Source organism: Pleurodeles waltl, chromosome 5, assembly GCF_031143425.1.
Source record: "Pleurodeles waltl isolate 20211129_DDA chromosome 5, aPleWal1.hap1.20221129, whole genome shotgun sequence".
Lineage (NCBI taxonomy): Eukaryota > Metazoa > Chordata > Amphibia > Caudata > Salamandridae > Pleurodeles > Pleurodeles waltl.
The window spans coordinates 905,661,835-905,688,513 of record NC_090444.1 but is presented as its reverse complement, the minus strand read 5'-3'; the positions used below and the strand labels follow the sequence as shown (position 1 = coordinate 905,688,513).

The following is a 26,679-nucleotide window of genomic DNA, read 5'->3' as shown; positions in this document are numbered from 1 at the left end:
GTGTTGGCCCCAGCAAGAGCCTTTAAATGACCCTCTTGGATAATATTGCTGCGTTTGTTTAGGATGGGAGATGGAAGCCTCTGTAGTTTGGGGTTTGAAGCCTCACCTAAACTTGTTTCCGAAAGGAAACCGAAAAGGTGTGGTATATATAGCGCTCCCATGGCTTTTGCAGTGTAAGAATCCTTTCAGAGTTTTGCGAGAGTTGTATCTACTTCAGGTCCGAATAGATGTTCTTTATCGAAAGGCATGTTAAGCACTGCCTGCTGGATTTCAGGTTTAAACCCTGAGGATCTTAGCCATGCATGTCTACCAACTGTTATGCTAGTGTTGATACTTCAAGCTGCAGTGTCAGCTGTGTCAAGGGCAGATCTAATTTTATTATCAGTGATTGCTTGTCCCTCTTCAACAATTTGTTGTGCTCTCTTCTGATGCTCTTTGGGTAAATACTGCAAGAACTCTTGCATTTCATCCCAGTGTGCCCTGTCATACCTTGCTAACAGGGCTCGGGAATTGGTAATACGCCATTGGTTAGCTGCTTATGTAACTACCCTTTTACCTGCAGCATCAAACTTCCTACTTTATTTGTGAGGGGAGGAGTATCCCCTGAAGACTGGCTATTAGCCCTTTTCCTTGCAGCACTAACTACAAAAGAGTCTGGTGGTACTTGTTGGGAAATGTAGACTGGGTCAGTTGGTGCAGGCTTATATTTTTGTATCTAGTCTTGGGGTTCAAACTCTAGCCTTGACTGGTTCCTTAAATATATCTTCAGCATGTCTTAGCATAACAGGCAGCATTGGTAAACACTGTTAGCGTGAGTTGGTGGAGGATAATGTATTAAAAAGAAAATCCTCCTACAATGGTTCTGCATGCTTCTGAACCCCATGGTATGCAGCTGCCCTGGAAATTACCTGAGTGTAAACTGTACTATCCTTTGGTGGTGAAGGTTTGGTAGGATAGTGATCTGGGTCATTTGACGGTAAAGGATCTGGGTCTGACAAGTCCCAGTGGTCCACTGTGTCTCCCTGTGAGTAGGTGTGGGAGTGATGGTGAGGGCAGTGGTAGTGGGGTAGTAGGTGGTGGAGAAAAAGAAAGCTGTGGCAAATGTGGTGGAGAGAACTGTAGAGGTGATGGCTTCTCCTTTCTCTTAAATATTTTTGCTGGTGATGGAGCAGTGTCAAGGGTCCCTTGAAACGCCAGCTTCCTTTTGGTCTGTGGGGGAGGTGAAGCAATAATTTTTCCCGTCTTCTTATGGATATGTATCCTTCTCTGTCTACTGTCCATAACCTCCAAAATTGGCTTCATATCAGAGTCCTCAGATTGATATTCAGATGGTTCTATGCCTTTAGAGGATTATTCACAATTTGTCTTTGATATGTGCTTTAGACAGCTCGAAAGTCCTGTCTCTTTTCTGTACGATTTTTTCGGCTTTGAAATGGTACCTAATTTTTTCGGTCCCGAAGATACCAGCTGAGATTTCGGTTCTGAAGTCGGACATTGTATTTTCGACTCCGAAGAGTGTAGACGTCGGCTTGGTCTGGAGGTGGAGCTTTTCATCTGTTTGCTAGACTCCGGCACCGAAACAAGCGTGGCCTGTTGATGGGGTGACTTGGCATTTTTCGGCGCCGAACCCAAGGGTCGGTCACCGACAAATTTCTTTCGGGTGGAACCATGGCTTTTTGCCAGTAGTGCACCCAAGGCCCTAATAGGTTTCTTGGTAGTGGTCGTAGGGGCAGGTGTACTCACATGCTGAGCCGCTGTGATAGGTTGGCTGTCTTCATTTGAATCTGCTTCGGAGTTGGTGTCCTGGATCGAAACAGCCACCTGTGCCTGCTCCTCCTCTAAGGTGTCGGTGGACTCTGTATACATCAACGCCATTTCGAGTCTTCTTGCGCTCTGGTCACGCAATGTCTTTTTCAATCAAAACAACTGACAGGCTTCACAATCTTCCTCTCGATGTTCTGGAGAAAGGCAAAGATTACATACCACGTGATGATCAGTGTAAGGGAATTTTGCGTGGCATCGAGGACAAAATCGGAATGGAGTCCGATCCATCACGCTATGGCATGGTAGGCCTTAACAGGCCCAAGTAGGGCGCAAGCGCTCAAAAGGGTGTTTTCTTGATCCTGACGGTACTATCGGATAGATTGCAGATGAAAACGTGATCGAAACAATACCGACGGTAGAATAAAGTTAATGTAAAGTTTCTGAATTGAAAGTCTCGGAGCGAGAGGAAACACGTCTGAACCCGATGGCGGAAAGAAAACTATCTAAAAAAGGAGTCTATACCCATGAGCACTATCACCGAGAGGAGAAGTCAAACGATCCCGTGACTCAAGAAAAGACTTCTTCGAAGAAAAACAACTTGTAACACTCTGAGCCCAACACTAGATGGCGGAATATGCACAGCATGTGTATCTGCAGCTAAACATTCCACCTAACACATATATATATATATATATATATATATATATATATATATATATATATATATATATATATACACACACACACATATATATATATATATATATATATATATATATATATATATATATATATATATATATATATATATATATATATATATCTTTTGCCCCCCCCCAAATTTGTATTTATTACATTTTTTATCATCTATGCATGTTTCATAACACTCTGAAAAAACACTGTAAACCACAGTTCTGCGAGATCTGAGTATCGTACTTTTGAACAAACTACAAAGAGTATATATGTCTATTGTAAGAAGAATATGTATTAATGTATTACAGAATGACTATATATTTTTGAAGAACTTACTACTGTGAGGAAAAGGTGTTGTACAGACTTATTTCACCCTCCAATTTTGAGCACTAGCAAGGAGTAAGAAACTGCATGGATTTTATCTTACCATATGAAAAGATCCAACAGGGACTGGCTCTGTGCTGGGTCATAGACCATTGTGTATGTGCCCCAGAAAGGAGCAAGAAACTGTTTGGATTTTTCACATACTGCCATTACAGGATGTACAGAGCAGAGTGCAAGATATAATCTGACACAGCAGGGATTGAAATTATCAGGTAAGGTAGTAAGGTAAACACCAACAATTAACATAAATATTCCTCTAATAATATCAATAGTATGCAGAGTTAAGGCTTCCCACACCAAAATCCCATTACTTTCTGGGTATTTTCCACATTATGTTTTTGAAGGTTTGTCTTTTTGGAATTTACCTGGGGAAAACTGCAGGGGCTGGGAGATTATGATGCTTTCTGTACAATGTGTAATTCTGATATGTGCTGTAACAAGATTTATAGCACATATCTGAATTAAGTGGGACAGCCATAATCGGGGACTATGTGTTTCAGATTTCCCGTATGATTTTAGACTTGGATAATTCACACAGAAAGTGAGCTTTCCCTTTGCACTTCATTAGTTACTCAAGCTATAATGGAACCATATAATTGACAATCATATGTCTCAGATCAGTGCAGTGGATGTTACTGGTTATGATCTAAATCTGTTACAATGCATGCATGTTATTTCAAAACATGCATTACATGGCTGATTTATTATAACTCCAACTATGAAGCATGGTACACTGCTAATTCAAAATATATTAAAAACGTACCTGAAGTCCTTTCTTTCCATACGCTATGCCTCGTCCATAAATGGCACTAATCAGCTCTGGATCCTCCTGCCCAAAAAAAGCCAACAGCAAATATTCAAAAAAATAAAATAAAGATAGTTATGCTATACAAAAACAGCTAAATAAGAAAGAAACCTGACACAAAGAAAATCTGACAACAATTTATAAAAATAGCTCTTATATTTATGACCATTAGACACCAAAACAAACTAAATACACCAGAGGATTCCGGAGATATAAATTGTTACACAAATAATAAATCACTGCTTTACATTCAAATTACAAACAAGCATTGGCAACTACCACAGTGAGCAGTTACTTTGAAAACTTTTGTAAAGTTATAATCAGTTATTCCAGCCCGCTTTGGGCAACCAACAACAACAAGGAGCAAGTCAAGGGGGCAAATAAGGTATGGCTGGACAGATACCTTCCAAAGTAGTCTCTTGTCCAGTTCCATGTTCTATGGGTGAATCAGCACAGGCACCAATGGAGTGGCACACGCAAAAGATTCAGGATGCTGAAGGATGCTGTGAATGCTGATGCGGTTGGACAGAGTAGTGTCTGGGGCTACCCCTCGGTCTACAAACACAGTGGGGCAACTTTGGCCACAGAGGTCCCTCGAAGTCCTGTTAAAGTCCAGTCAAAACCAGTTGCCACTGGTCTACTAGTCTCCATTTACAGTAAAACCAGCGGTTTCTTTCAACTGAGGCTAGTGTCTGGCCTTTGGTGGCGAAACTGTAGACTCTCCAGGGTCCAGAAGACTCAGGTGTAACTTTTGAGCATCAAACAGCAGTTTCCCAGGCTGCACTTCAGCAGTTAGTGGCATTCAAGCGATTGTAGCCAACAACTCATTAAGGCAGGCTTCTGATGCTTTTGTGGCCCTGGAGTAGTAACAGAAAGTCAGCAAACCGACTCTTGGAGTCACTTCTTCTGCCTGGAACTCCGGGATGCCTTTTTCTCTAAGAGGGCACTACAGCACAGTCCTTTTTTGCTAGCCCAGGGAGCAGCAGGTGCAGTCCAGTCTTTTGTGCAGCTTTTCTCTGCAGGGGACAAGGAACAGCAGGCCGGTAAAAGAATGGGGAGTGGGCCATTCTCATGTTGCCCTTTCAGAGTGGGGACAACAACCATGATAATGACAAATGTGGTTGTTATTCCTGTACATAAGAATGGTGGACCAGCTGTTTGTAGAAGTTTTCACTCTTGGTTGTACAGATGCATGTAAGCACGAGCATTGCGTCGTTGATGTTCATCAGGAGCCATTTATTTTATTCATGGTCATCACCTTTAAATGAGCTGTATGGATTTACGACTACAGTGTAGACTGGTAAATTATTCTAAGGAATACATGAGTTCATTTTATTTATTTTTTGGCGTCTTTGGTTATTATTTTGAACGCAGGCACACGGTGAGCACCTGTACCATTTGAGTGTGATAGTCTTCATCACTATTGGTAGTACGGAGGCACAGCCCACCACTTTTCTTGTTTTTTTGCATAGACTGCATAGAGCACAAGCACTGGCTTGGATTTCTTTTGTTGGAATTACCACTACTCTTTTGGTTTTCGTTTAGGGTATACACAGCATGTTGCTTATTCCCCCCCAAAAAAATGTTAGTGGAATTTTTAGGAAATAGTTCCCCTGATGAAGGGGCTTTGCCCGAAATGCATTGGGTTATCAACCCTAACAGTATAAAGAATATTTGAGTTGTGAAGGTGTAATGAAATAAGATTTCTTTAGCACGGAATTGAGTAGGATTATTGTTCCTACTGTGAGATATTGTTGAACGCAATGAAGGAGAGGAAAAACGTTGCAAAGCAATCAATGCGACAGCAAAGACAACAGCTTAAAGATGAATGCCGGGGCAGTGATGAACTGGTGGATCGGTTTTTCGAATTCTTGGCTCCAACAATCTCCATTTTTTGCCGAGGGATCTTCAAAGTCGTATAAAATCTGTATTCATGCACGTAGCTTTCCAAGGATAATGACAACACTCTTCTACAGTTTCGAGAATATGCTGTTCGTTACAGTTAAGTGATCTTTAAAGTCTTTTTTTTTTTTTTTTTACATTCTGACATTTTCACGAAAGCACTATGCAATGTATATATAAACTAACAGAATATACAAATGAATGGATATAAATAGCCAATAAGATGCTAAAAACACCTCGTTGATTGGTCCCGGCCTGTAACCTTGTGGTGGAGATAGGCAATTCCCACTGCCGTCGCCACCTTCACTGTCCTGAGGCATGCAGCTAGCCGTAGTGCAACCTTGCCTTGCCTGTGCAATGCGGGGATTCTCTGCACCCCCTTACCCCACCACCTCCAGGGTGAAGAGACTGCTGGAGCTGGCGTCTGTAGCGACCGAGGCTTGTCGCTGCCTTGTGAAGGCCACCTTCGTTTGGAGATGGGGAGGTACCGATAGCTGGCCCGTGAACACAAGTGGCAGGTGAGCCCGGGATCTGTTCCATGCTGGGGAGGCTGCGACGCTGCTGCTAGGATCAGGCCACGGGGATCTGGACACTCTTATTGGTCCCGCGCAGCCTCATAACGGATGCCTGCCACTATCTAGCATTGTTCTTACCACATGGGTTGTGCACTGCTGTCTGAGGCCAGGATGGGTACAACTAAGTCGCAAAGCCTGGGTGGAGTCTGGGAGTCATGACCAACATGAGATAGAGTTGGAGAAAGCAGCATATGTGACCACCCTAGATTGCCTTCTGCTTGCCTACCCTCCAACCCAGTACACGCTCTCCCTATATAATATATGCCTCCTGAGCACAGAGTGCAACGACACAGCACTGACTCTCCAGTAACAAAGCGCTTTGCTTAATAACCGCTGCACTTCTACATACAAGAGAGAAATAGGCATAATGTTCGGAGCTACCCCCTTTCCAGACACACACCAACAGTCCATTCATTTGAACTACCAAATGATTTCCATGCACCCTGGCATTGTGGACAAGAGCAGTTGGTCGTCCCAGTTGTGGACTGAACTCTTCATGTGCGTATGAACACTGCCTCCTCAAATCAAAGGCCAGTGCTCCATGTATTGTGCTGCTTCTCGATCCTCTGTATTATCCAGTAGTACCACTATCCGGATGTTATTTCCCTTTGATCTCCCTTCAACGTAGATAGTCTATTTATTCATACCTCTGGAGGCATGCTATAAATGTCGCCGTATTGCAGGAATCCCACCTGACACATCAAGAAGCCGCAAGGTTGCAGAGGCGTTGATGTGGCCAGGTATACATTACGGTTTCTTCCTCTAATTCCTGTGGGGTGCTGTTCTGAATTAAACCGGGAACTCCCTTTGCCTCGGATGAAGGGATCATTGATCCAGAGGGTCGATACGTATTTGTTAGGGGCAGGGTAGATGGGCGTCATATCCTGCTGGGTAGCGTCTACAGCCCTAACGGGGAGCAAGCGGCATTCGCTTTCTCAAGTCAACTGCTACAGCAATTGCTGAAAATGTTGACATTAGTATTGACACTAGTGCAACACGCTCTACAGAATGGGATGCATCTAAGGTCACACTGAGGGGACACTGCATGGGGGTTCACTACAACATATGGCAGCAACTAGACACAGAAATTCTTTGCATTGAACGGAAGCTGATGCAGTTGGAGATCAAGACAGTAACCAACCTCTCCAGGTGTCACAAGCTGATTAAGGTGCAGGGCGAATGCCTCAACCCTGCTTTAACACTTGGCCTAGGGCATGTTGTCTAGTCCTTGAATTGGAGCAGGCATTCAACTCCTTGGAGTGGGTGTACTTGTTCACTGTTCTGCCTCCCTACTGGTTTGAAGAACAATTCTTAAACCTTATTTGCCTACTGTACACGCTTCCAACAGCCAGGGTGAAGACTGGCTCCCTCTTTTCAGACCCGATTTGCATGGGAAGGGGCACGCATCATTGATGTCCATTGTCTCCACTGCTGTTTTCCTTAGCGGTGGAGCCAATGGTGACTCACTTCCATGTGCTGGATCATGATCGGGGTATTCTTCTTAGAGACGGCAGCCACACTGTCTCACTTTATGCTGATACCACTTGTATACTTAAAAGATATATCATCCATTCCTGAGTCGATCACTCACACCCTCAACCAGCCTGCAGATCTATCAGTCCTCAATGTTAATTGGGCTAAATCCTGCTTATTCCCGCTTCCAAATCCTGGAGTAACTCCTTCAACACCTCTTCTGGTCTGGCAGTCTTACAAGTTTAGGTATCTAAGGCTACAGATATACCATACATCAGCAGACCTGCTGGAGGGCAACCAACTAATGCGTGCCCAGGTGGCCCTTCTGGCAGACTTTGCCCTTATCCGTAGCACGTAGAGTGGCTCTACTGAAAATGGTGGCTCTCCCTCGGCTCCCATATTATTTTGCCAACCTGCTGCTATGTATTTGTATTTAATTTTTTCGATCCCTTGAGGGGGTCAGCAGATGGTTTGTGTGAGGCAACTCCAGGTGTCACCTGGCAAATAGTTACAGGGGTCCAGCTATCCCTAACTTTGAGCACTATTATTTAGCATCCCAACTCCAATGGATTGCGAAATGGCTTGCTGCACAGCAGCTTGCAGACACCACTACGTTACTACCAGCCTGGACCCAAGCTAGTATATTTCGGCTTACACCCCTGTAACTTACCTCCAACACCCTAGTTGACCCTTTTACTAGTAGCACACTGGTGCTATAGGCGTAGCCTCTACCTTACCAAATAGATAACGCCTATGCCCCAGCTTTGGCCCTATAGGGTATGCCGCGTGGGAATGGTTTCCCTACTGTATCAGATCTAGCCTCATGGGCGGCAGCGGGAGTACTGACAGTGGGTGATCAGTATAGTGACGCAGCACTCTTATCCTATGCTGCACTGGCAGAGGGACAGGTCTCCCCCTGGACAATTCTTACTACACGCAACCCTTATTATCGCACTAAGGTAGCAATGGGGAAAGATATCCAGTGAACCATCTATGCACTTAATCATACAATAGCTTCATGTTATGGGCCTGGTTCAACATTTCGTATGCTAGCTGGCTAGCTCTCTGCGTGCACACACTCCACCACCACTTGCATCCCTATGCGAGAGGTAGGAGTCAAATCCTGCTTGCTCCTTCTCAGACAAAGAATGGTCTATTGTACTAGAGAGTCATATTTTTATCCCACAGAACGAACAGTTTCAATTAATTCAGCGTACATTGTGCACTGTGCATACCTCACCCCTCTAACATAAACAGGTACTTCCACTCCTTGAACGCCGCATGTCTGTGCTGTGAGCTGGTTGATGCAGATATAGTGCATATGCTCTGGGCCTGTCCACGCTTACAATTAAACTGGGATGAGGTAATGTGCTATCTAACGCATTGTACAGATAGCATTAGCTCTAACACATGGGAGGTGAGTATATTCGAACTTCACCGAAGAAGCACAAAGCACAAACTCACATCTTGCTTCTGTGATCTGGGATTGATCCTAGCCAAACGCTTGATCACATGCAGTTGGAGATCACATGCAGGTGGAGATCACATGCAGGTGGAAATCACCTGACCGTCCACACCCGATCGTCCACACCCGATCGCCTGAATTAATTCCATCACAAATTGGGCACATGCTGATAGTGTGGCACTACGTTGTGAGGATGTCATGGGTTTACGGAGCCTGCCTATGGCCAGCGGTTGGCATGCTATAATGCCAAACCTCCTGCCACAGATCTTCCTGAGGTATATACACCCTGTGACTCACAGCCATCCCCTGCAGTTACAGTTTGAAGGGGGTATTGGTCTAAGTAACACCTTATGCACCACCCTTGTACTCTGATACATAATGGAATTTCCTGCATTACATTTGCAGTGCTTCTGGCTGTGTTGTGATTAGATGATGTGCGTCTGTTCCTATTTTAAAACAGAGGGTGGAAATGCACCGAAATGTGAATTAGGATGTTAGTTAATGCTTTAATTCCTACTCATATTTTGAATAGCTTGTTTGTAATGTTTTTGTTATACACACACTATACTGCACAGCGTTGCTATAGCCAGTTGACATGCACCTACGCCCTCTCTGGTGCATCCGTTTGTAACTATTGTAACAATGCTACATCATGCTGCCACCTCCTAACACTTGTGATCAAGCAGGTGCAGCTTTGTGAACGCTTATGCCCTTATTTGTCGCTCAGTGCCTCGCAACTCACTTTGTGGTGTTGTTGCTCACCAATGAATGGGGAAAGCATGTCAAATTACGAGACAACATTGTATGTTCCGTATGATACAAATAGGACTGTATTTAAGATTCTTTACTAAAAGTAACAATTAACAGATTTAAACAAAAAGATGCTAAAAACACCTCATGAACCCTACTGGCAGGAGGAAGGAGAATGTCTAACCTTAGGAGCAAGAAGAGAAGAAGAATGAGGAAACTAATTAGCGAAAAATCACTGCTGGAAAATTACCATGAATGGAAGCAGATAGACTGAGAAACAAAATTTGGAAAACTTAAAAGAAAAAACAATGAAAGCAATGTTTTACCTAAAGAATATAAGGTAGCCAATAAGCGGTAACAGACATGGGGACATATGAGCAGTTGGAAAAAGTGTTAAAGCAGACCCGCATCTGAAGGCAGATAGGCACCTGAACTAAAGATTTAATACTATATCTTTGTGGTCACTCATAAGTGATTATATTAACAATGCTTTGTGATCCTTTTTACATTTATGCTACGTAAATCCATGCACTTCTCTCCTATTCCATCTACTTCGCTTTTTCCACTACGCAAAATTTAATGTCTTTGTACTCTCATTTATCATAGACCATAATTTTTAATACAATATCCTAAATAAAATATTTTTTACTTAAAAAAGAAAGTGTCATTCACATCTTAGATCATCCCTCAGGAATATTTCTCACTCACCAAAGTGCAATACTCCCCCTTCTAGTGAGTACTGCCATTGAAAGGCGTTATGTGCATTGCTATCAGAAACCATCCTACATTAAAAGTAACACATTTAGAGTGATAAACGATCAGATTTACATGTTTATTTAAAGGTACCATAACACTGGCATGTTATTTTTCGACAAAATCATTTTTTGCCCCGCAAAACAATCCTAAATGAAAAACATGCAACTTTATTGAAAAATGGCATGAGGCTTAAATTAGTAAATCTACATATTAGTCCAGATAATCAAATCAATCAATCAATCAGGATTTATAAAGCACGGCTAATCACCCAATAGGGATTCCAGGTGCTTGCAGGTCCTGGAGGCCTATTCGAACAGCCCGGTCTAGAGGGCCATTCGGAATTCAGGAAGTGAGGTGATGGTCCGGAGGTGCGTGGGGAGGCTGTTCCAGGTTTTTGCTGAGATGTGAGAGAAGGAGCATCCTCCACTTCTGCTTCGGCAGATGCGGGGAGTATGGGAAATTGAAAGGGAGGCAGAGGGCAACCTTCTCGAAGGTTGGTGAAAGTTCAGGCGGTGGTTAATGTATGCAGGTCCTTGGATGTATTGTATTGTATTGTAATCTTATTTATATAGCGCTTACTACCCCTGACGAGGCGTCGAAGCGCTTTTCGATGAGTAGCACGCTACTCCGGAACCCAACAAGAATTAGTGATGGATTAGTATCATTTAATAATGAGTACAGTTTTAGTATTATTATGAGTTAATTTGAGCCGCGGATATGAGAGTTTGTTAGTTAGATTGACTGGAGTAATGGAGGGGTGGAGGAGGAAAGAAATCCAGAAGTGTTAATTGGGAGTATATCCTTCATTTACTCAATCCAAAGGCTTGGGATGAATAAAGGGGGGTGGAGGGGGAAGAGTATGTGGAAGGGTTAGGGAGAGCATAGTAGCAGGGTGAGATGAATGCAGGAGAATTTAGTAGGGTTGTGTGGGAGGTCACAGAGTTAGAGTGAGGTTTGGTGAGTTAGATGTGGAGGTGGAGGGAAGAGCTTAGGCAGAGATATTTAGGAGATGAAAGTGGTCGAAGGGATTGGGGATGAGTCAGAGTGAGAATGGAGGATAGTTTGATAGAGACATGACATAAGAGTGATGAGTAGATAAGTGTGATAAAATGAGAGCAGAAATTCATAGATATCTAGTATAACAACCCAAAAACCAGGAACCATGCAATGATCCACAAACATTCCAAGCACAGAAACATATACACATATATATATATATTTATACACACACACATGAATACACACACATATGCACATACAATACATAATTAGAATCATGGGTAAAAAATACTTAGACAGGTTTAAAAGAGTGTGTGTGTATTTTATTGTTATGACAGTAGCAATACATATTTTCCAAAGAAACTATAAATAAATAGAAATACATATTTTCCAAATAAACTATAAATAAATAGAAATATACATATAATCTGAAAAACATATTTATCCACATAGGCATATGCAGTTCATAGTTGTTTGAAAAAGGTGGTTATGAAGGAAAGAGCCAACTCTTGAGAAGTTTTCTGAAAACAAGAAAGTTATCTGTGGCTCTTATAGTTGGGGGTAATGAATTCCATAGTTTGGCTGCTTGGATGGAGAAGGATGTACCACCGACAGTCTTTTTCTTGTATGGTGGTGTTCTAAGGCGGGGTGCCAGTCTTGAGCGGAGGGTTCTTTGTTGGATGTATTTGGTAATTTTCTTTCTGATAAAAAGCGGTCCTGTTCCATGTATAGCTTTGTGGGTGATACAAAGCAGTTTGAAAGTGCATCTTCTGGCAACGGGTAACCAGTGTAGTGCTCTCAAGGCAGGGGAGATGTGGGCTTGAGGCTTTATATGTAGTAGTAGCCTGGCTGCGGAATTCTGGATACGTTGTAGTTTTTTCATAACAGATAGAGATGATCCATGGTAGAGGCTATTGGCATAATCCAGTTTGGATAATACAAGTGAGATAGTAGCTTGCACCTTGTGTGGAAATCCGAGGTGGGGGAAGATGCGTCGTAAAGTCTTTAAGGTGATGAAGCTTGTGCGTGCTAATTTGTCTCCTTGGGCATTCATAGTTAGCTTGCAATCCATGGTGATTCCTAGGTTTTTAACTTCCTTGGATAATTGAGGAGGTGGTCCGAGATCGTCAGGCCAGACGCACAGAGGGTCATAATTTTTCCAGTCACCACATATGAGTATTTCTGTTTTGGAGGTATTTAGTTTGAGATGGCTCCAGGTCATCCACTGATCAACGGCTCTGAGGCAACTGAAGATTTGTGAGTTTTCAATGTTTTTGGGGTCTTCTAATTGAAGTAGTATTTGTGTGTCATCTGCATAGTTGTAGCAAGTGAGATGGAAATCATTGATCAGTTCTGGTAAAGATATCATGTAGATGTTAAAAAGCAAAGGTGAGATGATTTACCCTTGGGGGACCCCTGTTTTTGTGAGGTAGGGTTCGGATGAGAAGGGGGGTGAGTGGATGATATTCGCTCTTTTTTGGAGATAGGAAGTAATCCAGTCGAGAGCAATCCCTTGTATGCCGGCTTCGTGGAGTCTTTGAGTTAGGGTGTCATGGTCAACCATATCAAAGGCAGCGGAGAGGAATGGAGAAAGTCTCCTCTTCTTCGACATCGTGGTGTCCTGCTGGCGTCGACGCCATTTGAAGCCTTCGTCCTCTCCGGTCCCGTAGCGTTTTCTTCGACGAAATGCCCAACAGGCATCGCGGGTATCCTCTGTGTTCGGGGGACAAACACAAATTACAGACCAAATGCTGGTCTGTATAAGGATACTTATTGTGGCATTTGGGGCAGAAGCGGAATGGGGTCCGTTCCATGAGCCTTTTAGACGCACGCAGTCGGGCCGACCAGGCCACGCCGGGGAGTGAAGCCCGAAGGGCTACCGGAGCTCTTCTTTTCTTCGGTGTCTATCTGCTATTACTAACCCTTTACTGAACGCAAACAATACCGTCAAATTTTCTGAGATTTATCTAACTTTCCGAACCGAAACAAAGAGCGAAGAGGAACACGTCCGAACCCGATGGCGGAAAGAAAACAATCCAAGATGGAGTCAACTCCCATGCGCAACGGAGCCGAAATGGGAGGAGTCACCCGGTCCCGCGACTCGAAAAGACCTCTCTGAAGAAAAACAACCCGCAACACCCCGAGCCCAACACTAGACGGCAGGATAATGCACAGCATGTGCATCTGCAGCTACACACGCCATCGAACATATATGGAAAATGTCACTTACGCAGTGTACATCTGTTCGTGGCATGAGACGCTGCAGACCCACATGCATGGCACATCACGCCATCCAGTGCTGGGCCCGGAGTGCCACAAGCGGTTCCTCCTCCAAGAAGTCCCCCCGAGCCACGAGATCGAGGGACCCCTCCCCCCTCGGCTCCACCGCGCATGGGCATCAACTCCATCCTAGACTGTTTTCCCCGCAGAGGGTGAGGTAGGAGTTGTGTATTATAGTAATAGTGCCCATGCAATGGAGTAAATATGTATGTACATAATGGTGTTTAAAGTGATATTTACAAATTTACAAATGTTCAAGATCAACTTCGAAACGGCTACAGGCTTCCGGGGAGGCGGGTGGGTGCATGTGAATCTGCAGCGTCTCATGCCACGAACAGATGTACACTGGGTAAGTGACATTTTCAATTCGATGGCATGTGTAGCTGCAGATACACATGCTTTGCATAGACTAGTAAGCAGTTATCTCCCCAAAAGCAGTAGCTCAGCCTGTAGGAGTTGAAGTTGTTTGAAATAAAGTTCGTAGTACTGCATGTCCTACTGTGGCTTGTTGTGTTGTTAACACATCCACGCAGTAATGTTTGGTGAATGTATGAGGCGTAGACCATGTGGCTGCCTTACATATTTCAGTCATTGGAATGTTCCCTAGAAAGGCCATAGTAGCACCTTTCTTCCTAGTTGAATGTGCCTTTGGTGTTATAGGCAGTTCTCTTTTTGCTTTGAGATAACACGTTTGAATACATTTAACTATCCATCTGGCAATGCCTTGTTTGGATATTGGATTCCCTGTATGAGGTTTTTGAAAAGCAATGAACAGTTGTTTTGTTTTTCTTATTTGTTTTGTTCTATCAATGTAGTACATTAAAGATCTTTTGATGTCTAATGTATGTAGTGCTCTTTCAGCTACAGAATCTGGTTCTGGAAAAAACACTGGTAGTTCTACTGTTTGATTTAAGTGAAACTGTGATATGACTTTTGGTAAGAATTTTGGGTTAGTTCGTAAAACTACTTTATGGTTGTGTATCTGAATAAAGGGTTCTTGTATGGTAAATGCCTGTATTTCACTTACTCGTCTTAGAGATGTGATGGCAATGAGAAACGCTACTTTCCATGTTAAATATTGTATCTCACATGAGTGCATGGGTTCAAAAGGTGGGCCATGAGTCGTGTTAAGACAATGTTAAGGTTCCACGAAGGAACTGGTGGCGTTCTTGGTGGAATAATTCTCTTTAGGCCCTCCATAAATGCTTTTATGACTGGGATCCTAAATAATGAGGTGGAGTGCGTAATTTGCAGATAAGCTGAAATTGCGGTAAGATGTATTTCAATGGATGAAAAAGCTAGCTTTGACTTTTGTAAATGCAGTAAGTAGCTTACGATGTCTTCAGCAGATGCGTGTAATGGTTGAATTTGATTATTATGGCAATAATAAACAAATCTTTTCCACTTATTTGCATAGCAATGTCTTGTGGTTGGTTTCCTTGCTTGTTTTATGACCCCCATACATTCCTGTGTAAGGTCTAGATGTCCGAATTCTAAGACTTCAGGAGCCAAATTGTTAGATTCAGTGATGCTGGATTTGGATGCCTGATCTGTTGTTTGTGTTGAGTTAACAGATCTGGTCTGTTTGGAAGCTTGATATGAGGCACTACTGAGAGGTCTAGTAGTGTTGTGTACCAAGGTTGTCTTGCCCAGGTTGGTGCTATTAGTATGAGTTTGAGTTCTTTTGACTCAATTTGTTTACTAGATACGGAAGGAGTGGGAGAGGGGGGAAAAGCGTATGCAAATATCCCTGACCAGCTCATCCATAACGCATTGCCCTGAGATTGATCTTGTGGGTACCTGGATGCGAAGTTTTGGCATTTTGCGTTTTCTTTTGTTGCAAATAGGTCTATTTGTGGTGTTCCCCATCTTTGGAAGTAAGTGTTTAGTATTTGGGGGTGAATCTCCCGTTCGTGGATTTGTTGGTAATCCCGAGAGAGATTGTCTGCTAACTGATTCTGAATCCCTGGAATAAACTGTGCTATTAGACGAATGTGGTTGTGAATCGCCCAATGCCATATTCTCTGTGCCAGGAGACACAACTGTGTCGAGTGTGTTCCTCCCTGTTTGTTCAGATAATACATCGTTGTCATGTTGTCTGTTTTGACAAGAATGTGTTTGTGTCTTATTATGGGTTGAAATGCCTTCAACGCTAGAAATACTGCCAGTAGTTCTAAGTGATTTATGTGAAACTGTCTCTGCTGAGTGTCCCATTGTCCTTGGATGCTGTGTTGATTGAGGTGTGCTCCCCCCCCTATCATGGAGGCATCTATCGTTATTACGTATTGAGGCACTGGGTCTTGGAAAGGCCGCCCTTGGTTTAAATTTATATTGGTCCACCATTGAAGCGAGGTGTATGTTTGGCGGTTTATCAACACTAGATCTAGAAGTTGACCCTGTGCCTGTGACCATTGTCATGCTAGGCACTGTTGTAAGGGCTGCATGTGCAACCTTGCGTTTGGGACAATGGCTATGCATGAGGACATCATGCCTAGTAGTTTCATCACCATCTTGACTTGTATCTTCTGTTTTGGCTCCTTGGCCTGTATTACATTGTGAAATGCCTGTACCCTTTGTGGACTTGGAGTGGCAATCCCTTTTGTTGTGTTGATTGTCGCTCCTACGTATTGCTGTGTTTGACACGGCTGAAGGTGTGACTTTGTGTAGTTGAGTGAGAAACCTAGTTTGTGGAGGGTTTCTATGACATTTTGTGTGTTGTGAACACCGTTCTTGCGTGTTGGTTTTGATTAACCAATCATCTAGGTACGGGAACACATGTATTTGCTGCCTCCTGATATGTGCAGCCACTATTGCCAGGCATTTTGTAAAAACTCTTGGCGCAGTTGTTATCCTGAATGGCAACACTTTGAATTGGTAATGTACCCCTTGGAATACAAACCTTAAGTACTTTCTGTGTGAAGGATGTATCGGTATATGGAAGTATGCATCCTTTAGGTCTAGTGTTGTCATGTAGTCTTGTTGTTTGAGCAATGGGATTACGTCCTGTAATGTCACCATGTGAAAGTGATCTGATTTGATGTAGGTATTTAATGTTCTGAGATCTAATATAGGTCTTAGAGTTTTGTCCTTTTTGGGTATGGTATGAGAAAGTACAGTGAGTAAACTCCTGTTCCTCTCTGATGAATTGGTACCAGTTCTATTGCATCTTTTTGTAACAACGCTTGGATTTCTAGTTCTAGAAGATCCATGTGTTTTGACATATTGTGTGTTTTTGGTGGGACATTTGGAGGGAATTTGAGAAATTCTATGCAATAACTATGCTGGATAATTGCTAGGAACCAAGTGTGTCTGTTGTTATTTCCTCCCAATGTTTGTAGAACTTGGTTAATCTCCCCCCCCCACATGTGTTATGTGTTGGGGATTTGTGACGTCGAAGTCACTGCTTGTTTTGAGGAGTTTTGGGACTTTGGAACTTCCCTCTACTCTTTTGGAATTGGCTCCCTCTATATTGTCCCCGAAAACTTCCCCGCTGATATTGGCTCTGATAAGTGGGCCTTGTTTGTGAGGTTGAGGGTTCTGTGCTTTGTCCTCGAAACCCCCCTCAAAACTGTGTTTTACGAAATGTGCCTCTGCTCTGTGGGGAGTAGAGTGCGCCCATGGCTTTGGCCGTATCAGTGTCCTTTTTAAGTTTTTCGATAGCAGTGTCCACCTCCGGCCCAAACAACTGCTGTCCGTTAAATGGCATATTCAGCACGGCTTGTTGTATTTCCGGCTTGAATCCTGATGTACGCAGCCATGCGTGTCTCCTTATGGTCACTGCTGTATTTACTGTTCTAGCAGCTGTGTCTGCTGCATCCATTGCCGAGCGTATCTGATTGTTCGAGATACTCTGTCTTTCCTCCACCACCTGTTGTGCCCTTTTTTGGAGCTCTTTGGGTAAGTGTTCAATGAAATGTTGCATTTCGTCCCAATGAGCCCTATCATATCTCGCCAGCAATGCCTGTGAGTTGGCAATGCGCCATTGGTTGGCCGCTTGTGCTGCAACCCTTTTCCCCGCAGCGTCGAACTTGCGACTCTCCTTGTCTGGAGGTGGTGCGTCTCCCGAGGAGTGTGAGTTCGCTCTCTTGCGAGCTGCCCCTACTACCACAGAGTCTGGTGTTAAATGCTGCGTGATGTATACAGGGTCTGTTGGTGGCGGCTTGTATTTCTTCTCCACCCTTGGAGTTATGGCCCTGCCCTTCACAGGCTCCTGAAACACCTGTTTGGAGTGTTTTAGCATTCCAGGTAGCATAGGGAGACTTTGGTATTGGCTATGTGTGGAGGATATAGTGTTAAATAAAAAGTCATCCTCAATAGGCTCTGCATTCAGGGTGACATTATGAAAAGCCGCTGCTCTTGACACCACCTGTGTGTAGGCTGTACTGTCCTCAGGTGGCGACGGTCTCGCTGGATAACAGTCTGGGCTGTTATCCGATACTGGCGCATCATAAAGATCCCATGCGTCGGGATCATCCTGACTCATTCCAGGATGAGTTGGGGACTGCATCAGTGGTGGAGTGGCTACCGGTGATGTGTGTGTTGAGCGTGGTGGCGGTGTTACTTGTCTTGCCACCTTTGCCTGTGGCCGCTTGTCTTTCTTGAAAGGCAAGTCTTCTTTTCATCCTAATTGGGAGAAGAGTACTTATCTTCCATGTGTCCTTTTGGATGTGGAGCCTTCTCTGAGTGTAGTCTGGCTCCATTGACTCTAGTTCTTGTCCGAACCTATGTCATTGCATTTGTGAGGACAGTCCCTGTTCCTCTGTGTAGGAACCCGTTTTCGGTTCCGACGACACTTTTTTAATTTTCGGCGTTCCGGTCTCTCGGTGCCGACTCGTTTCGGTGCCGCCCTCTCGGTGCTGAACTTGCTCTGACCCGCTGTCTCGGGGTCGAGTCTGCTCTGTGCCGGTATCCCGACCGGAGTCTGATGTCTTAGACACATGCGTGCCCTTTTTCGGTGCCGATGATCGGTCACCTATTTTTCGGGTTAAGCCATGGCCTGGTGGCGGTGGCGTCCCCTGGGCTTTAGTGGTCTTTCCGTGAGTTGTGTGTCGACGTCTTACTCAGTTTTCGGCGTCTGTTTGGGATCGACCTCGTCCGAGTCCGAATCCTCAATGGAGAAGGTTTCTTCTTCCGCCTCTAAGTGTTTTTGTCCTGTCGGCACCGACGCCATCTGTAGTCTTCTTGCTCTTCGGTCTCTTAATGTCTTCCTCGACCGAAACACTCAACAGGCTTCACAAGTATCTTCTTTGTGTTCTGGAGACAAACACAAGTTACAGACCAGATGCTGATCTGTATAAGGATACTTGTTGTGACATTTGGGGCAGAAGCGGAATGGGGTCCGTTCCATTAGCCTTGAAGAGACGTGGTCGGGCCGACCAGGCCCCGACGGGGGATCGAAAACCCCGAAGGGCCACGAGGCTCTTCAAAATTCGGTGTTGATCTGCTGTAACTAACCCGATACCGAACGCAAACAATACCGTCGAATTTTCCGAGATTCTAACTATCTTTCCGAACCGAAACGCGGAGCGAAAAGGAACACGTCCGAACCCGATGGCGGAAAGAAAACAATCTAAGATGGAGTCGACGCCCATGCGCAATGGAGCCGTAAGGGGAGAAGTCCCTCGATCTCGTGACTCGAAAAGACTTCTTCGAAGAAAAACAACTTGTAACACTCCAAGCCCAACACTAGATGGCAGGATGTGCAAAGCATGTGTATCTGCAGCTACACATGCCATCGAACATATATATATATATGATGCAATTTTGACTGAACGTGCATTGGTTCCTGTTACCCAGGTCCCCAGTGCCAGATCACTTTCCTTAAAACTATCCAATTGTTCCCCAACTGGCAATTCTTTTGGCACCCCTGTAAGGCCATAGGAAGTGATACCTATAGCATGGGAGCCAACAAGGTTTCCTTAGGGCTATAGCATGTTATTGTGCCATCCTCAGGGACCCCTCACCTAGCTCATGCAAACTGCCATTGCAGGCTGCGTGTCTTGGTGCAGCTAAAAGTGAAAACCAGACATGACAACCTGTGTGCCATGTCCTGTAACACTGCATACAATATGGGTAAGTAACCCCTGAAGCAGGGCTTACAGCCCTTTGGCAGGGTGCATTATGTTACATATATGGACATATCTGCAAAAGCCGCTATTTCCCTGCTATGTCTTTTTCGATTCTCAGACATAGTTTGTGACCAGGGAAGCCATTTTAAATACATGCGCTGGACACTAGCCCATGCAAGCTTCCCAGCTACATGATGGCTTCACTGAAAATAGGGATATTTGGTATCAAACATCTCATATTAATAAACCCACACTGATTCCAGTGATGGATTTATTAATACATCCACTTAGAGGGCACCTTAGAAGTGTCCCCTGAAACCCCACCAGCTACCTTTGAGCTGGTTGACTAGTTTCAACTAGCCTGCCACCATCAAGGGTGAGAGAGCCTCTGCTATCAGGAAGCCTTTCTGGCAGGGCTGTTAACGCACCCCACCCAACAGGATGACCTGCAAATCTGCATTCGAAGGAAGGGGGCATCAAAGAGCCCACAGTCTTTGGTATGAAGATCTGGCTTCCCTCAGAAGGGAGTTGCCAAGCCTTGGGAAACATGAGCCCACTTGTTGGTTCTGTCACACCCCAGTCCCCACCTGCAATCTCTTTCTGCAAGTCCCCCCTACTGCAACTGCTCTGATGACAGAAACCCAACATCTAAGGACACGCCTGCACCTGGCCGCTCTGGCCCCTGAAGAAGACCGAAGGTGTCCCCAAGTAACACGAAAAAACAGATATTACTGTTGAGGCTGGGCCTGACTAGATTCCTGCTCTTCAATTTCCTGGTCTGGTGGAGTCACAGGAGAGAATTGCGCACAGGACTTGCATGTGACACCGAAATTTCAACCAAAGACGGCACCAGTGACATCTCAGGTGACTTCGGTTGTGTGTGTGTGTGTGTGTGTGTGGGGGGGAGGGCGGGGGCTAGGGTAGAACTCACCTCCCAGGTCGAAAGGCGCAGAGTCTTGGAAGCTGGCGACAAAGACCTTGGGCTAGCATCCCAGGCAGAGCAACGCCAAGAGATGTAGAGATGCTGCCTTTTGTGCAACCTCGAAGACCTGTGGGACGACTCCTCTCGAGGCCTGGATCTTCAGCTGCCTGCTTTTTTTCTTTTCTTTTTTTAGCCTTCGCCAGGAACAGTTTCACCTCCCTTTCCTTCAGTACCTTTGGGTTCATACTCTGGCAAGAAGAGCAACCCACAAAGTCGTGGTCGGAACTCAGGCACCAGAGGCTATTTTCGTGCAGGTCAGTAACTGACATATGACCTCCACTCTACAAGGCATAAAGTCTGACTTCTTCGGTGGAGACATTGTTACACAAAGAAACTTGTTACAAAGAAGATCCCTTGACAGTGTAACATCTGGAGAGGTAGAAAAACCGATAAGAGAGTCAAAAGTGCGGTAAAAAGGGAACAGACATCAGCACGCCTGCAAGGACTTCTTATGGCTCTGATGATGTTAGACGGAGTCGCGGGTGGAGCCGTTCAATTGTGACGTCCTTGTCAACATGGAGAGCTAGAAGGAAAAATAATTCGATTGAATGCTGGCACATTGGAAGTATTTAATAGGTGGGGTATCCTCAGGTAGATGTATCCATCAGAATACCTCATTTCAATATACCATATCGAGAGCCTGATTCCTAGAATATCACCTCTTGCTCAGCTTTTTTAGTCCTATCTAGACCAAAGATTCTTAACCCTTCAACTTCAAAGGACCCCTAAAGAATCACTACTGGAAGCTAGAGAATGCCCACCTAAGCAATGTCTATAAGTTAAGGAAAATCTGAGATTGAACGAGCCCTGTGGAACACGACAATTTAGCTCCTTGGGCTCTGAGCTATATGGACACAGTTGATAATGGCGACGCTTTGTCTAAAGGTCTTGCCTAATGGATTATACTTGGCACAAGTCCTTGGGCAGGCCCATTCTTGAGAGTGTTCAAGCATATTCTACCAGAGGAATTGCAGGCACATAAGTCCTTTTTGCTGAAGAAGATATGCAAAGCACCAGCAAGGATATCCATGCACATGTTCGTTAAGTATTACTGCACTGGCATGAAGTTTAAGACTACCAGCGGTTGGACAGACTACACTTTGGAAGCTTAGTTGAAAGACCAATTCCCTAACTCTGCTTTGTACATGTATGCGTATTAAAGTTTGATAATCTGTACTGTGATGAAAGAAGGAATGCTAAAAAGGAAAAGTTTCTTACCTATAACTGCAGTTATTAACTTTGGGATCTGCCATACATTCACATGTGTCGCAGAGTCATTTCCTCTGCAAAGAGTCTCCACTGTACATGGATACCAATACCCAAGTTCTCAGAAAATCTGACAGCTCAGGTCTCTAATGGGAGCAGAAATCACTACTTAAAAAATAAATTAAGGCTTCTCTGGGAATCTTCCTGACATATGGAATGCTATCCCACCTGTAATGAGGACCATCCCTTCTCATGAGGTCTTCAAGAGAAGCCTTAAAAAAATAATAATAATAATAATAATCTTCTTTTCAAACAACATCTTCCACTAATTAATAGTTTGGAGTCTTTCTCCTGGTTTTCCCCCAGGAATGCTAAGACTTATCCTTTCAATTATGTTGTTTGGTAAATTATTGTTTTCAGATTTCTCTTGCCTTCATATTCTATTGATTTTTACACCTTTATGTTGCCCTTGGACTCCCACATTATTACTACTATTCAGTTTATCAAGCGTAAAGCACTGAGACACCCTTAGTTGTTTACGGTAAACAAGACTACAAATTAAAAGCAGACAACCTCAGAGCCTAATTCAGTCAAAATATATTTACAAACGCAAGAACATTTGAGAATCTAAACAAAAAACAAAGAGTAATTTGCCTTAAATAGGCAAGATCAGTGTGCCTGTGAATAAAGTAAACAGTGTTATATTGCAGCAATTTGTCAAAACTGGAAGAAATATAATTAAAAAGGATGCTGCTAAATGTCACTTGTCAGCAGAAGCATATGTGGAAGTTCATGCAGTTGAGGTAGACAAGTAAAGGATACTATCAGGAACTTTGATAACATGGCCGATTCCTTTCCACAGAGGTGCCAAATCTCCTTTGTAGCGCAGGCAGATCTCATCACCTTGCATAAGCCGCATATCGGAGTGTAGATCCTTGTGTGTGAGTGGGTAAGCAGCTTGAATTTGCATCTCTTCTGTACGGGGAGCAAGTGGAGATGCCTGAGGTGGAGTGTGTTGTGGGTTCGTTGGGGACGGCTGAGGATGAGTCTGGCTGCGGCATTCTGTATGGTCTAAAGTCTCTATAGGAGGTGTTCGGCGATTCCTACATAGAGAGCGTTGCCGTAGTTCAGTCCACTGGTGATGAGGGCCTGTGTCACAGTGCACCTCGTGTGTAGGGATAGCCATTTGAAGATCTTACGTAGCATGCGCAAAGTGAGGGAGCAGGCATAAGAGACTGAGTTGATCTGTGATTTCATGTTGAGCTTGTTGTCAATGATGATTCTGTGGTTTCTAGGGTGTTCGGAGGGAGTGTGTGCTGGGCCTAGGTCTGATGGCCACCTGTTGACTATGTGTTGCTGCTGTTGCCAAAGTTGAGTACTTCTGTCCAGTCTGTGTTCAGATGCAGGCAGGTGTTCTTCATCCAGTAAGCGACTCTTGTCATGCATCTGTGGTAGTTGGTTCTGGTGGTTGAGGGGTCGTCGTTGAGTGAGAGGATGAGTTGGGTGCCTTATGCGTAGGAAATTATGTTGAGATCGTGGGATCTGACGACGTTGGCTAGCGTGGTCATGTATGCGCTGAAAAATGTGGGGCTGATGGATGGGCCCTGGGGGACACCACAGGTGATCTCCTTGGGTTCTGAGGTAAAATGTGGCATGTGGATCCTCTGGCTTCTTCCGGTGAGGAAGGAGGTGATCCATCTGAGTGTGTCTCCGTGGGTCAGTAAATCAATCAATCAATGGGTTTGTAAAGCGCAGCGTATCACCCCAAGGGGTATCTAGGCGCTCTGGATTTGGCTGTACATTCGTAGCTACTCCTCAAAGAGATATGTTTTGAGCTTTTTCCTGACGTTGAAGAGGGTGTGTGATGGGGAGAGGTGGAGTGGAAGGTCAATCCAGGTCTTGGTGGCGAGGTAGGAGAAAGAGTGACGTCTGCTGTGACTGTGTCAGACTCCCAGGACATGCAAGAGTTGTAGAATGAAGCTGACTGCTGGAAGGAGTCTCTGTGGTAGATTAGATTGGGTCTGATGTTGAGGAGGGATTTGTTTTTGAGGGTGAGAACCTTGAATTTGCATCTCTTGTGCACCAGCAGCTAGTGTAGATCTGAGGTGGTGGGTGAAGTCGGTCCTTCTGGGGAGGTCCAGAACTAGTCTCGCTGCTGAGTTCTATATGGTCTGGAGGCCTTGGAGGAGCTGGGTGGGGAGTCCGACGTAGAGGGCGGTTCCGTAGTCCAGTATGCTGGTGATGATGGCTTGGATGACCGTCTTTCTAGTTTCGATGGGGATCCATCTGAAAATCTTCCATAGAATGCGGAGCTTTTGGAAGCTGGAGGAGGCAACTGCGTTTATCTGCTGTTTGAAGGTGAGTTTGCTGTTGATGATGATGCCAAGGTTGTGTGCATAGTCCAAAATGGTTGGTGGATGGCCACCAGGAAACGTCCCAGGGGAGGGGTTGCTGCTGATGCAGATGTGGTGGAGTCTTTCTATCAGCATGAGGTGGGATATGGGGTCGAAGGCTGCTGAGAAGTCGAGGAAGATCAAAGCTGCTGTTTCTTAGTCAAGAAGGGTTTGGATGTTGTTCGTGGCTGCAATTAGGATAGTTTTGCTGCTGTGATTGCTGTGGTAGTTGGATTGGGAGGCGTGGAATAGCTGCTTCTGCTCAAGGTATGTCATGAGTTGCTTGTTGATGGTCTTTTCAAACACCTTCGCTGGGAATGGGAGAAGGGAGATTGGTTGGTAGTTTTTGGGTTTGCAGGTGTCAGCGGAGGTTTTTTTTGAGTAGTGGTCTGACTTCAGCGTGTTTCCAGGCATCAGGAAATGTTGCAGTGGTGATACAGGTGTTGAGCAGGGTGGGGAGTTTCTGGCTGATCCTTTGGTATCCAAGGTTGAAGATGTGGGGTGGGGCAAGGGCCTGTGGGAGCTCCCGACTGGATGGATTTCATGGTGGAGGTGATGTCCTGGGTGGAGAGGATGTTCCAGGTGTTCAGTGTATTATTCATGTCAGGTACAGTGGAGGAGTAAGTCCACAGGTGTGGGTTGAGGTTAGAATTTTCAGTATATGGTTGCAATCTTGTGGAATGAGCGGGCGAGGTTGTTGCACAGCTCCTGATGTGATGTTGTTTTCACTGGAAGCCGGGTTGGAGAATTCCTTTATGACATTGAAAAGTTCCTTGGTGTTGTTGACTCTGGATTTGATGCGTGCAGCAAGGGATGTCTTCTTTGTTGCCCTTAGCAGGCGGTGATAGAAGTTGAGGGTGGTCTTGAAAGCTACTCTGGCGGATGTGTCCTTGCTGGCGCGCCATCTCCTCTCAGGCTGTTTGTTGTCTTGTTTCGCTGTTCTGAGTTCTTGGGTGTACCAGCTGGCCTTTTTGGAGGATTTTCTCTTGATGTTGCTCTAGATGGAGACGATGCTGTTGGTGCAACTGGTGATCCTAGCATTGAAGTTTTCACTCCCTATTTGAGGTTGTTGGTGGTGGCAGGGTTGGGGGTGTTGAGGGCGCTCGTCCAGCTGGTTTCTGAGCTTTTTGTTCCACCTTCGGTGGGGGGGCACTGGTCATCTAGGGGATGGCGGTGTGTGGGCTGGAGATGCTGATGTGGACGATGTAGTGATCATTACATGTGAGTTCTTTGACATGGCTGTATTTGACGTGGCTGCTGGAGGTGAAAATGGGGTCCAGTGTGTGCCCTGCAGTGTGTGTAGGGTCGTGGACGATCTTGGTCAATCAGAGGCAGTTCATATTGTCCAGGAGGTGTGCAGTGTTGGCATTGATGTGGAAATTTAGGTTGCTGAGGAAGATGTAGTCCTTGGAGTCTAAGGCTAGGGGCACAATGAAGTCTGAGATGGTGCTTCAGAACCTGGAGTACGGTCCTGGGGGGTCAGTATGCAAGGGTGCATCTGATGATTGTTTTGTCATCTGTGTGGAGCTTGAAGTTGAGATGTTGCATGGGGGAAGTTGTGTTGTCGGTGGTGCAATCTATGGTCTCTTTGTGGATGATAACAGTTCCTCCTCCCGGCTTGCTAGTGTGGTCCTGGTGAGTGATTTTATATTCGTCACGGATTACTGGGGCAATGTCTGGGGCGGATGTGCATTTCTATCCTAGGAATCTTGTAGTGCTTTGTACATGTATCAATGTTCATAAACATTTTCTAGTTCTCACTGCATGTTCACTAGAGCAGTCTTAGTACCCCTTTTGGGGCAAGTATACTAGACCGAGCATTTGCTGTTGAGAGGTATACTGTGGCTTACCAAGTAAATAGAGGGGCTTAGAGCCTGCCGATTGCTTACCATCGGTTAGCTATCCTTGTTACTCTCAATTGCCTGCGTCTTATTGGTGCCCCAGCTTGTCAATCTTGTGCTTGTCCCCCCCATGAAGCATTGGCCCTGCACCACTGCCTTAATTGGCTGCCATTGCTGCTTTCACTGCTTGCTTTTGAAGCTTGCCTTTCTTCTTCTATGTGAAGCTCTCCATAAAAGTGTATTTTTTTATTTTATTTACCTCATTAACTTCTTTAGGTTGTTCTATGTCATCGGAGTGCTTCTCCCCATCCCTCCCTGTTGTGCTCACCTGTGTGCTTCTCCC

The 26,679-nt window shown here is 44.8% G+C and overlaps 1 protein-coding gene across 3 annotated transcripts in view; it reads right to left on the bottom strand.

Moving 5' to 3' along the window:
* TTC13 (tetratricopeptide repeat domain 13) overlaps nucleotides 1–26,679 on the bottom strand; it is an 815,569-nt gene that overhangs the window by 614,614 nt on the left and 174,276 nt on the right. For all 3 annotated transcript variants that reach the window (XM_069235032.1, XM_069235030.1, XM_069235031.1), the window contains exon 5: nucleotides 3,605–3,670. In XM_069235032.1, coding sequence (XP_069091133.1) covers nucleotides 3,605–3,670 — 66 coding nt within the window. The remainder of the gene's footprint in view (nucleotides 1–3,604; nucleotides 3,671–26,679) is intronic.